Source organism: Squalius cephalus, assembly GCF_949319135.1.
Source record: "Squalius cephalus genome assembly, chromosome: 1".
Lineage (NCBI taxonomy): Eukaryota > Metazoa > Chordata > Actinopteri > Cypriniformes > Leuciscidae > Squalius > Squalius cephalus.
In genome coordinates this window covers 9,611,856-9,626,101 of record NC_137122.1, presented here as the reverse complement: position 1 = coordinate 9,626,101, position 14,246 = coordinate 9,611,856, and the positions used below count along the sequence as shown (strand labels likewise).

The 14,246-nt window shown below is 38.0% G+C and overlaps 1 protein-coding gene and 1 long non-coding RNA gene across 4 annotated transcripts in view; one reads left to right on the top strand and one right to left on the bottom strand.

Moving 5' to 3' along the window:
- Positions 1–14,246, bottom strand: part of LOC307164096 — a 249,343-nt gene that overhangs the window by 35,931 nt on the left and 199,166 nt on the right. The window lies entirely within an intron of this gene.
- LOC307163012 (uncharacterized protein) lies at positions 5,782–9,560 on the top strand. 3 transcript variants are annotated; one of them, XM_079878803.1, is made up of 5 exons: positions 5,782–5,853; positions 6,814–6,900; positions 7,038–7,354; positions 7,977–9,246; positions 9,368–9,560. In XM_079878803.1, the coding sequence occupies exons 3-5, from the start codon at positions 7,297–7,299 to the stop codon at positions 9,390–9,392; spliced, it is 1,353 nt and encodes a 450-aa protein (XP_079734929.1). In that variant the 5' UTR covers positions 5,782–5,853; positions 6,814–6,900; positions 7,038–7,296; the 3' UTR covers positions 9,393–9,560. The 3 variants fall into 3 exon arrangements, with proteins under 3 accessions (XP_079734929.1, XP_079734930.1, XP_079734931.1); XM_079878804.1 differs by having other exon boundaries at positions 5,795–5,853; positions 6,814–6,870; XM_079878805.1 differs by lacking the exon at positions 6,814–6,900 and having other exon boundaries at positions 5,795–5,853.

Sequence of the window (14,246 nt, the reverse complement as noted above, 5' to 3'; positions counted from 1 at the left end):
AGCCAGATATGACGACGCTACTTCAACACGCATCACCACAGATGAGCATCTATTCATCAAGCCAACGTGCAAACTATCGCAAATCAAAGTGAAAGTCATTCATCAACACACAATCATCTTCATTAAAAGTAAAGAACCGAAATGATCTTAACAGGGCTGTTGCGGTCTTTGATTTAGAAATGTTCGCTGATGATCAATAAAATGCAGCTCATATCAGTTGCTTTCGGTGACGTGCAACAATTTAAATATGCATACAGCCAGTCCAGCCGCCGAAAACACCCGCTCTGAGGGGACTGACGTTGCCGGGATGCACAGGTACCTCCGCGCTAAAATTAATTCCATTGCTTCAAGACTCACACTACACAACGCAACCCGCATTAGTTTAATCGATAACAAATAAACGTGATCGACGAAATTCTTAACGATCAATTATCGATCGTCGATTAATTATGCCCATCCCTAGATGATACAGTAAACATATTTACAGATGCATCCAAAGAACCAGCAGGTAAAACGGGGGTGGCTGTATACATTCCTAAATATAAAGTTATAATACAAAAAAGAACCTCAAACCACCTCTCAATCTTCTCTGCAGAGATGATAGCCATCATAATGGCGCTACAGTGGGTAGAAGAAGTGAAGCCATATAAGGCTATGTTCACACTTAGCGTCTTTTTTGACAAGAAAAAAACAACGCTGGCAGCGTTCGGTTACAAATAGCAGCCGAGCGCGTCTTTTGTTGCTATAACAACAGCTGCAACAGTAGCCTAGTGCTGTGTGATGCAAAAAATGTCGAGAAAGAGAAAGTTGGCTCTTGCGTTGGCTTTTGAAGTTACCGGGGAGGAGAATGTCGATTCACAAAGACGTTTGTGGGTGCACGACATTATACGGGGAAGGAAACTGTATGGTGCTTACAACAATTTAGTCCAGGAGCTCCGGTTGGATGCATAGACAGTATATAAACGGTTGGATGATGCACGGTTTGTGGCATATTGTTTGTTGTTCTTGTTGTTATGGAAACGACAGGTCTCGCTACTCGCTTGTCATTGGTCAGCTGTCAAAAAGGCGCTTGACGTAGGGCGTTCTTTTCAGAAAAGTTGAACTTTTTTCAACTTAAAAAGACTATGACAGTATGCGGCGGTGAAATCGCCGCGCGGCTACGGATTTTCTCAAGTAGCCTAGTGGAAGAGTTTTGTGCAGCATTTAGTGCAAATATTTTTTATCAGGTAGGCTAATACATATTATTTATCAGTGTGTTATAGGCTACCCGAGTAAATAATAAGTAACGAATGATACACGGGGCCTATTTGTAAACCGTTATTGTAAAATAAAAATAAGCTGAAAAAAAAAAAAAACGGACTTCCAAAATAATCCGGTGGGCCAGAAAATATTGCTGGCGGGCCAGTTTTGGCCCGCGGGCCGCCTATTGCCGACCCCTGCTGTAGGCTAATCCAGAAATACATGCGTGAGATGCACAAAACAGGCACGGCGCCAGGATTCCAGTTTTGGATGGGCCAGATCAATTGTGGGTGGGCCTTAAATTAAAAACGTTAAATTAAAAACGTTATCCAATCACTGTTTAACCTAATAAAAATTACTGACTAATATACTGTTATACTATATGTGAGTATACATAATATAGATTTTAATAGCTTGATGCTCTTTGAATATTTTGTTGCATTGTTAAAAGTTTCGGTGCATAGGACGGACCTATCCGCGATCGCTCTCCATGGTTCTGACCAAAGAAGAGCACTTTGGAATCTCAATTACGCATCATACGCATCATACCTGCCATTGTCTCTTAGTGAGCTACGAAGACTCTTACGGTATAACTTAACTAAAGGTATGCTACCACTAAAGGTATACCATTGCTAGGCGTCTTCAGAGCTATCATCCACTCGCGAGGCAGAGGCGCTGGCGCCCTCCTAGCAACGACGCTGGTCGCCGAGAAAGATATGACATGGAGTGGGTAAGAGTTTTTTTTTTTTTTTTTTTTGTAGAAAGACTCTTTTTAAAATATTTTCGTTTTGTATAAATTGTATCTTAATTTTGATCAATGTTTTATCAACCAATTACCTGTATTTAATAAATAAGAAGCAAATATATAGCAGACAATGTAATAAGGTGCCGGCACGATCACTTGCATTGCACGTGAACTGGAGGGTGCCGAAACTCAGCTTGTGCCTCACAGATTTGAGAAATATAGGCTATCTATTATAGAAAGCTTGAAATGTCTACTTTTAAACGAAAATATTCAAAACCAAAAGAAATAGGCTCTCTGATTGTGAAATCCATATGAAATGTGCATTTCTCTCAGGCGTTCATGGCGAGTCCGCATCGTCAACTTCATCTTTGCAGCGACACAGAAAACACCAGTTTATTGATAAACAATTAAATGTCTCCTTGCTATTTTAGAGACACATTCATAATCATTACTTTTACCGGTTCTTTGTGGCAAGCCTTATGCGTGCGGTCGTGCGCTTGAGTGCGGCTATATTACGTAAACGCTCATTATCCTGTGTAGGCTATATAGCCTATTTAAGTCATTAAAATAATATACGATTTGTCCACGAATGGCTTTATATGAAAAACTACTAGTCAACTAGAAAAAAGAATTTAGTTGGAGGCAGCCCATATTCCGCATATTTTCGAACCAGGCTCAGGCCATTCTGGGTTGAGCGAGCGACCCTGCGGAATGAGCGAGCGGAGCGGAATATTCAGAAATGCGCTCTCCACTCACATGCTCTGATCGGAACAAACCCGAACCAGCTTTTTAAAACCAGCTTTTTAGAACCAGCTTTTTAAAATTGTTTTTAAAACTAAACATTTAGACTATTTTAGCACAAATTATGAGCTTATTGCCGAATTTTTATAATTCTTGACAAAATTAGAATATATTAAAAGTTTTTTTGTTTTTGAAGAAAGAAACGCCGTGCGTGGCACCCATAACGCCGTGCCTGGCACAAAACACACACAGATGGCGACACATGCTGGTCAAAACTGTAAATGTAATACAGGCCATGATGTAGGCTAATGATGATACCTTTTACAAACCAACTGCAAATGTGTTTAACAGTTACAAAATGAAATCTATTAAATACAATCTACTGGTAATGTAATACTGTACGGATAAATAAGAACGGTCTATAATGTTTGTTTATTAATTGTAGGGGTTTTCAAGCTAATGTGTTATTTAGTTATTGATTAATAGGCATTTAAGGGAATAAAGAAAAAAAGAAATAAGTTTTTATGGCTAATTGTAGCCTTGTTGTGAGGTAATCAATTTAGGCTAAACTCTTTGTAAATAATATTTTATTTAAATAATACCCCCTCCCCCCTCCCCCCTCCTCCTTCCTCCCTCCTCCCTCCTCCCTCCTCAAAATCACACACAGAAAATAATGGTGAAGCTGCTCTCTCTTACATAATTTGTTAAAAAAGATAAATCAGCTACATCAAAAACAAAATTGTATTGATATAATAATGATTTTAGAAATGTCTAATCTTAAATCTAAAAGAGATAAAACACATTGAGTAATCCTCTTGAGCCATATAGTGGTTGTAGGTAAAAGTCTTTGATCATAAAAGTTTTTGTTTTGGCAAATAAATAATAAAAATACCATAAATCCCCATAAAAGACTGAGTGGCAGAATTTGTTTGAAAAACACATCTAAAAAGGGAAAGAGCTTTACGATTGACTGCACAATTATATTTGACAGCAAATCTGAAGTATATTTTTTACAGAATGGCGAAAGCTACGCAAATGGATCACTGCAATTCATAGAAACAACTGAATTCCAGTGAAAGGTGGATTTGCAATTATCATTTTGAAAAAATATGGGTATTTAGGGGTAAATTTATGAAAAACACAACGTTTTGTTTTTATTATTTGCAATAGCCGACCCCAGGGGGTTAAATGAAACATAAAACAAATAATTTATATAATTTAGTTATTATAGATTATAAAGGTTTTTAAACATCTGAAAGGTCATCTAAAGCCAGATGACCTCTATTTTTTTTTTCAAAATAGAGTCCGCCCAGTGAATTTTGCCCATTTCCACCACTGTATATATATATATACAGGTGCTGGTCATATAATTAGAATATCATGAAAAAGTTGATTTATTTCAGTAATTCCATTCAAAAAGTGAAACTTGTATAATGTATACATTCATTACACACCGACTGATATATTTCAAGTGTTTATTTATTTTAATTTAGATGATTATAACTGACAACTAATGAAAACCCCAAATTCAGTATCTCAGAAAATTAGAATATTGTGAAAAGGTTCAATATTGAAGACACCTGGTGCCATACTCTAATCAGCTAATTAACTCAAAACACCTGCAAAGGCCTTTAAATGGTCTCTCAGTCTAGTTCTGTAGGCTACACAATCATGGGGAAGACTGCTGACTTGACAGTTGTCCAAAAGACGACCATTGACACCTTGCACAAGGAGGGCAAGACACAAAAGGTTATTGCTAAAGAGGCTGGCTGTTCACAGAGCTCTGTGTCCAAGCACATTAATAGAGAGGCGAAGGGAAGGAAAAGATGTGGTAGAAAAAATTTTACAAGCAATAGGGATAACCGCAGCCTGGAGAGGATAGTGAAACAAAACCCATTCAAAAATGTGGGGGATATTCACAAAGAGTGGACTGCAGCTGGAGTCAGTGCTTCAAGAACCACTACGCACAGACGTATGCAAGACATGGGTTTCAGCTGTCGCATTCCTTGTGTCAAGCCACTCTTGAACAAGACACAGCGTCAGAAGCGTCTCGCCTGGGCTAAAGACAAAAAGGACTGGACTGCTGCTGAGTGGTCCAAAGTTATGTTTTCTGATGAAAGTAACTTTTGCATTTCCTTTGGAAATCAAGGTCCCAGAGTCTGGAGGAAGAGAGGGGAGGCACAGAATCCACGTTGCTTGAAGTCCAGTGTAAAGTTTCCACAGTCAGTGATGGTTTGGGGTGCCATGTCATCTGCTGGTGTTGGTCCACTGTGTTTTCTGAGGTCCAAAGTCAATGGAGCCGTCTACCAGGAAGTTTTAGAGCACTTCATGCTTCCTGCTGCTGACCAACTTTATGGAGATGCAGATTTCATTTTCCAACAGGACTTGGCACCTGCACACAGTGCCAAAGCTACCAGTACCTGGTTTAAGGACCATGGTATCCCTGTTCTTAATTGGCCAGCAAACTCGCCTGACCTTAACCGTATAGCAAATCTATGGGGTATTGTGAAGAGGAAGATGCAATACGCCAGACCCAACAATGCAGATGAGCTGAAGGCCACTATCAGAGCAACCTGGGCTCTCATAACACCTGAGCACTGCCACAGACTGATCGACTCCATGCCACGCCGCATTGCTGCAGTAATTCAGGCAAAAGGAGCCCCAACTAAGTATTGAGTGCATGCTCATACTTTTCATGTTCATACTTTTCAGTTGGCCAGCATTTCTAAAAATCCTTTTTTTGTATTGGTCTTAAGTAATATTCTAATTTTCTGAGATACTGAATTTGGGATTTTCATTAGTTGTCAGTTATAATCATCAAAATTAAAAGAAATAACATTTGAAATATATCAGTCTGTGTGTAATGAATGAATATAATATACAAGTTTCACTTTTTGAATGGAATTACTGAATTAAATCAACTTTTTCATGATATTCTAATTATATGACCAGCACCTGTATATATATATATATATATGTACACATTTATTTATGACTTCCCAATGTGATCACACCTCAATCCTGTAGATGGCGGTAATGCACAAAGATTGCAAGCTGCCAATAAAATTCACTGAAGAAGAAGAAGAAGAAGCGTCGAGTCTTCTGAGGAGAGGAGAGAGCAGTTCACGGTATTTCTCATATACAACCATTACACACACTTTATATAGTTTGATTAAGCGACAGACCCATTTCTGTATTGTTTTAATCGATCACGGCGATACTTGTGCGTTTTTTCTGGCGTCTTCCTTCTGAAATAAACATTTAGTGCAGCAGCAGCGAGCATGAGGAGAATATGTAGAGTTCATTCAGACCTGAGCGATTTTGTGTTCGTTTGTGTGATTGTCTCGATGTTTGTGTGAGAACTGTTACTGAATGTCAAGTCAAAGTTTGAGATCTGTGAGGGGAATTGATAGGAATCGATCCCAAGTGTTGCTGTTGCCATTTTCATGTTTACCTTTATTTCTTTGTTGACATAAATTTATCTTTGGCATATTATTGTATGAGTAACGAACGAGGGAAATCTCAAATCTATACATCCATGGGAATATAGATAAATATTAATAAAGTTTGACCGGAAACGTTACATTTTATTTTTAAGAGTATTATGATCATTGTCAGTTACTGTACACAAATCTGTTACATTATTCATATATCCTGACTCAAATAATGTGTTTCTAACAGCAAACACTCAGAATAAAGTGAGATGATCTGCTGATGATCCTGAATGGCTTGTTGAATGAGTGTTGATAGTCTGAGGCTCATCAATACAGATCTGCTCTTTATTTCATGACAATAGTTCCTGTTTTCACCTCATTTATTATGCTGATGTCTTCAGATCTCCTGTAAATTGACACTTAAAGCTCATTTCATTGGTGTCAGCAGACTGATGTTCTATGTATTTGCATTTTCTTATATTCATAGAAACTTAGAAAACATGATGGTAATAAAATGCACGGGATTGCATGTGAAGTCCCATGATTCTCTACTACATGAATATAACAGTGAACTGTTATTAACCCTTATGCATGTATGATAAATTATGTAACAATGTGTTAGTTATAACTGAGACATATCTTCATTTATCCTAGAGAAATAACCTTGGGGGAGTCAGGACAATAATGAAGGAAGGATGCCCTCCTCTCGTGGTCATTTGATACATGATTGTCTCTTATTCAGTAATATAAAATTGTTTGCCACCACACTGTTTATGCTTTCAACTGTTTTTCTTACCATTATTTACATTTGGGAAAATTGACATAATTATAATGGCATAAAACAAACTCGGTAACTTATAGATTTTTGATTTTGGCAGATCAACTCCTCACACACAATTCATCATCAGTGAAGCTCCTCCCACAGCGGTCACATCATCAGTGATGCTCCTCCCACAGCAGTCACATCATCAGTGAAGCTCCTCCCACAGCGGTCACATCATCAGTGATGCTCCTCCCACAGTAATTCTCCAATAAATGCTGTAAATTCCCATCAGCTACAAGTGAAGACGAGCACCAGAGCATCAGGAAGAGCTGAAATCTGCAAAGACTGAGTTTATTAAAGAGGACAGTTTGAACATGAGTGATCCAGAACCCTGCAGAATGAAACACACTGAAGATCCTGAAGAACAAAGAGGTTGGTGTTTATTCTTCATTCATTCATGATGCTGAAGAACATTCATGTTAGAAACATTCAAGCACTTCACATTCAGATAAACTGTTAAACTGTGAAATAGCTGCAAAAGTTTCTGTTTTTTAACAAATGGTCATTAAAAGGAGGTTTCATATTGATTGTCAACATCAGGTCAAACTAAATTTAAATATTTTAACAGTTTTATTTTATATATGGTTTACAATTTGTAACAATGTTACTAGAATTTTGACCAGAATTTTGTGCGTATTTTTACAAAACATGTATACTGTGGTAGATTTATTCCCTATTTCGCACCTGACCTAAGTCTACCTGGGTCTTGTCTTCAATCGACGTTAGTTTCTATGGGTCGCGACTACAGTCGACATCCCCGATCTCTAACTTGTTCCCCTAACTAACTTTCTGTGCAGCAATAATAACCGACACACTTCAGACAATGTCTTTTAAATGCTTTAATCTCGGCCGGGAGAGTACTCGACTAGTTCTCAGAGAATCTCCCCCAAGAAGAAGCTTTAATCACGGCCGGAGGATCTCAGACAAATTTCAGAGAGAATCCCACCAGTAAACTTTAGAAAATTTGAAAATGAGAGTTTTTCTTTCATTTCAGACCTGATGGAAGTGAAGGAGGAGAGAGAAGAACTGAGTGAAGTGAAGGAGGAGAGTGAAGAACTGAGTGAAGTGAAGGAGGAGAGTGAAGAACTGAGTGAAGTGAAGGAGGAGAGTGAAGAACTGAGTGAAGTGAAGGAGGAGAGTGAAGAACTGAGTGAAGTGAAGGAGGAGAGTGAAGAACTGAGTGAAGTGGAGGAGGAGAGAGAAGAACTGAGTGAAGTGAAGGAGGAGAGTGAAGAACTGAGTGAAGTGAAGGAGGAGAGTGAAGAACTGAGTGAAGTGAAGGAGGAGAGTGAAGAACTGAGTGAAGTGAAGGAGGAACATCATGTCCAACCTGGAGGAAAACCTTTGAGTCGCTCAAAGACTAAACAGACATTTTTAAAGAAAAGAAGAGCCAAGAAATCTTTCACCTGCTCTCAGTGTGGAAAAAGTTTATCAGGCAAACAATCTCTTCAGATTCATATGAGAATTCATACAGGAGAGAAGCCACATGTATGCCATCAATGTGGGAATAGTTTCAGTCAATCATCACACCTTAATGTTCACATGATGATCCACACTGGAGAGAAGCCGTTCTCATGTGATCAATGTGGAAAAACATTTCTCTGTGTATCAAACCTGAAGACACACCTGACAGTTCATACGAAGGAGAAGCCGCATTCATGTTCTGTGTGTGGAAAGAGTTTTTCACTGCTGCAATATTTACAAATACATCAGAAAACTCACACTGGTGTGAGAGAGTACATGTGCTTTGAGTGTGAGAAGACTTTTACTACAGCGTACAGTTTAAAACAGCACCAGATTATTCACACTGGAGAAAAACCTTACAAGTGTTCACACTGTGACAAGAGATTCATTCAGTCAAGAAGTCTGACAATACATGAGATGAACCACACTGGAGAAAAACCTTACAAGTGTTCACACTGCGACAAGAGATTCATTCAGTCAAGAAGTCTGACAATACATGAGAGGATCCACACCGGAGAAAAACCTTACAAGTGTTCACACTGTGACAAGAGATTCAGTCGATCATCACATCTGAAAACGCATGAGAGGATCCACACTGGAGAAAAACCTTACAAGTGTTCACACTGCGACAAGAGATTCAGTCAGTCTTCAAATCTGAAAAAACACGAGAGGATCCACACTGGAGAGAAGCCGCACACGTGTGATCAGTGTGGAAAGAGTTTCTCTATCAAAACTCACCTGAATCGACACATGAAGGTCCATGCAGTGGAGAAACCACATCACCGCAGTCTGAGATCACGGTGAGTAGTTCATCTTTAGGCTATGTGCTGAGATACAAAATTTGAAATCTTTAAGTTAGTTTGGCTTGTGTGCTTTTCCTGCTGTAGCTCACCATTGTGAACTTTATTTTTTTATTTGCAGTGGAGAATCACGCACACTTGGATGACCGTGCCGAACCGTGATGGTTGAATGTGTGTAGTGACATCGCCACTCAGGATTGGTCACTTGTCTGTTGCCTGGTTACTAGTGTCTCTGTAGCTGGCTAAGCGACGTAAACACAAACTTACAATAAAATTGACATGGTTTCTGTGCTCACCGACCATGTTATTTTTCAGATGCGTTTTGTCCATAGAAATGTTTTTCACTGCTGTAAATTGACATGATTGAGCATACACAATTAATCTATAATTAGCTTGGTTGTTGATTATTTTCATGATAGATTTCATCAATAAGGTCTAGGAGCCCTAGTTAAAGTTTGTTTTGATCATCAAACACAATTTAAGAAAATCAAACATCATGACACTGAAGAACTAAGATTTACATTGTTTCAGGTCAAGAATATAAAAGACATCCAATTAATTATTTTAACATTTAACTTTTAACTTTCCTGATTTTGTCCTTTTATATTAATTTGACCCAGGAAAAGCCTAAAAAGTCTGAAAGCCTTTTTACACTAAACATAAATGTTTTGTTCAAGCTGATTTTGAATAAAGCAGTGTTTTTTTTTTTGTTCAGATAATATTTCTACTATTTGCTTTGCCCTTTAAAGACATGTGCTGACCAGATATAAACATACAAAATGTTTAAAATACAGCTACAGCTGAAGTTAATCGCCATTAAACAAGAAAAAGAAAAATAAGAAGCTACAAGTGAAGACGAGCATCAGAGCATCAGGAAGATGCCCAAACGTCTACAGTCGACGTTAGTTTCTATGGGTCGCGACCAAGCGGCAACATTCTAATCTGAAAAATGAAGCCTACCCGGAAGTGCGAAAAACTGCAATGCATCGAAAATCCGCTAGAGGGAGGTCCTAAAAGGGAGCAAATGTCCATAGACCACCATGTTAAAATGTCCGTTTTCACAGCATAAATTCATGTTTTTACAGGTTGGTCCCATGGACTTTTATTGTATTTTTCGATAGGTTCCGAGTGCCTGACAACTGTGAGGGGGGGTGAATTTTTTTCTAACTCGTTAGTTTAGATCATATTTAGATATAAAATGTATGACAAATAAGGGCGTGGTTAACTTTGATTGACAGCTGATAACGAGCATAGGCTGCGCCAAGGAGAATGACAACATAAGAAGCGCCATTTTTTAACACAGTTGAAATATAATACTACTGTTTCTGCATCATGAAATGTAGTTTTAAGTAGGGCTGCACGATGTGTCGTTTAAGCATCGATATCGCGATGTGCGAATCCACGATAGTCACATAGCAGGATGTGCGATGTAGACTGTCATAGTTGATCCGTGATTCATTAACCGTACGGGCCAGCTGCTCCCCGGCCCTTGACGCATGTGATTCGCGGATTAATTGCACATCTTAACCATCATAGAGTGAAAGTTTATCATTTGCATGTGTTTTTAAGTCCTGTCAGTTTAACAGGGCGCATATAAGAACGAGAGAGAGAGAGAGCGCACGCGCACTCACCTTCACCTTCACCTTCACCGTCTTCAAACAACACGAGCGCTGTCTTGCTCTCTCTCTCTCTCTCTCCCTCGCGCATATTAATCAAAATCAGTTGACACGATGGTGTCGAACAAAAAAAAAAAAAACTACCCAGTGATGAAATTTTTTCTGTGTTGACAAATCTTGTGCGATATCCTAAACTGCCGAGATAATTACACAACGCGTGCCGTAGACTACATGTCCGATTCGCGAACTAATGATTCCTTTGAACAGATTCAATTTAATGAATGGTTTAAACAACTGACCTGTCCAACACTGAACTCACGAGACATCTGAATTGGTGTATAAAAAATCTGTTACACTTTACAATAATGTTCTATTTATTATACTATTTAACTACATTAGTTAACATTTACTATTAGTAAACTGCACTTCTACAACATTGTTAATTTCAACATTTAGGCTATAGCCTACATTATTGAAATCAAAAGTTTTACAGTATGTGTTAACATAGTTAATGCACTGTGAAGTAACATTACCAAACAATAACAGCTGTATTTTTATAAACTAAGATAAACAAAGATTAATAAATACAGTAACAAAAGTATTGCTCATGGTAAGTTCATGTTAGTTATTAGATACAGTAACTAATGTTAACAATTCAAACCATATCCTAAAGTTACAAACAAATAATTTATTCTAATTTAATTTAAATAATACTCTGATGTTTAAATCATTTAAAATGAGAATGTAAGTGTGCTTACCCCATATTTGTTTGTAAGAAAAAATTCGATTAGATTTCATTTCATATCACAGAAAAATAAAATATCGCAATGTCATTTTTTCCCAATATCGTGCAGCCCTAGACTGATCGACTAACTCTTGAGGAAACGACTAAAGGATAGGCTCTTTAGTTACCGCGGGATTATCTATCTGTCCTGGATAGGATGTAGGATAGTTTGGAACGGTATTAATCGTGATAATCCATAATCTCAGCTTTCTATGGAAGCTTGTTTCCGCCACTGAATAATAAATAAATAATAATAATTGGGACTTTTTATCTCACAATACTGACTTTTTTTCTCACAATTGTGATATATCAAGTCAGAATTGTGAGAAATAGTCACAATTCTGAGAAATAAAGTTGCAATTCTGAGAAATAAAGTCGCAATTGCGAGATATAGTCGCAATTCTGAGAAATAAAGTCACAATTGCGAGAAATGAAGTCACAATTCTGAGAAATAGTCGCAATTCTGAGAAATAAAGTCGCAATTGCGAGATATAGTCGCAATTCTGAGAAATAAAGTCACAATTGTGAGATATAAAGTCACAATTCTGAGAAATAAAGTCGCAATTGAGAGATATAAAGTCAGAATTGCATGATATAAAGTCGCAATTGCGTGTTATAAAGTCAGAATATAAACTATTCTGAGGTAAAAAAAAAAAAGTGTTAGAATTGGACTTAATATCTCACAATTCGGTAGCCTGACTTTGTCATACTCATATTCTAGTCAGAATGTGAGTCTGATACTGCTCCATAGAGATTTGATTATGGGGCGTGTCTCAACCGAACCAGGAAAAAAAAACCTCTGCACTCAATTGGATAGACCTACAACCAATCAGAGCAACGGAGTAAATGACGCATGTTCATTATTCATATTTTCAACCAACAAAATGTCGCGGCTCTCTGTTCCTCTTTTAAAATGAATGCGCTGTGGATATCTTCTATAACAGACGCGATGGCGGAATCTACACATGATGTTTCATAAACAAAGTTCGGGAGGAGCACGTACAAATAATCAATCCAATATCAACTTGTCATCAAACAATACCATGTCTAACGTTACCGAGGAAGCATATTCACTCTGTCAACTTACCTAACACTCCTTGACAGTTTTTCAGCATCCCTCGGTCCCTCCACCACCCCGAATCCTCACTCTTGTCTTGTTCTCTCACAACCAGGAATACGGGGGGAGTATGGCTACCGAGCCCACAGCCCTCTCCTCGGACAGCATGTCATATACGCATTTATTCTATCTGACTTTGTGTGAACTCGTGAAATCTCATATACGCATTTATTCTATCTGACTTATTTGTAAGTGTGAACTCGTGAAATCTCAATTCTCCAGCTGCAGTCGTCTTTGTTGTAAACTAATTCAACCCAACCGCTCTTTGATGATGTAGGTGATTACGTAACCGCAGATCATCTGTCCATCATCGATTAAAGCCCGCCCTGGCAATTTGATTGGCTCGGCCTTCTGGGAGCCGAGCATAATACTCCTCAACGGATCGAGTCCAGACCGAACTTCCCGACCAAAAAATATTGTGGGCGGGGTTCGGGCTGGCACCCAGGCTAACAATTCGGAGAAATAAAGTCAGAATTGCAAGATGTAAACTAGCAATTTTGAGAAAAAAGGTCAGAATTCTGACTTTATAAGACAGAATTGTGACTTTATTTCACGCAATTCTTACTTTATATCTCGCAATTCTGAGAAATAATGTCAGAATTGCGAGATGTAAACTCGCAATTGTGAGATAAAAAGTCGCAATTATCTTTTAAAATGTTTTATTTTGTGGTGGAAACAAGCTTCCATAGCTTTCTCCTACTACTTATCTTTGTCCACAGAACAAAAGCCTGTTAGCTTAGCTTCCAAAAAAAAGATGGCTGACATTATTTGTACATTCTGTGAGTGAGATCCTACACGGTTCAGACCGTTTCATTTCGCTCTCATTAAAAGTGTAAAAGCTTCACACAAATGCATGCTGCAGATTACTATTATATACTAATTTTGCTGCGGTATACAGTGTTTCCCACAGGATTTTGTGAGACTGTGGTGGGTGGACATTGGTTCCTCTAAGACCATCTTGTACATTTTATTAATCTGGTGTTTTTTGAGAGTTCAAAATGAAGAGCTCCAACCCATGTTCAGTGTGCAAAAGTCTGTATATTGACTTGTACCTGAACTTAATAAAGCTCTAAAGCTCATGCGCTAGATTTGCAGATCAGCTCTAACTTCACCTGAATCTGCTGTTAAACATAAATCATCCACACGCCAAGCGCTCTAACCTATGATATTCTCTGATTTAGATATCTGATCATCACATTACAATTAATAAAAAATTTTCAGTGTTAAGCATGATGATATGGTAACATATCACACTGAAGTAGGCTGCTTTTAACCCTCTGGGGACCAAAAACACGCCCGCGCGTTTTGCTCGGTTTTTTTTTAGCAATGCAAAAAAATAAACACAAAATGCTCTGTTAATTTTGATCTTTCATTTTCGTGTAATACATCAATCAATCCTGTTCAGTTTCTATTTTTTTTCTGTATACTCACAATAAAAATAAAGTGTTTTGCTTTTTGACAAATAAAGAAAAATTAACATGAT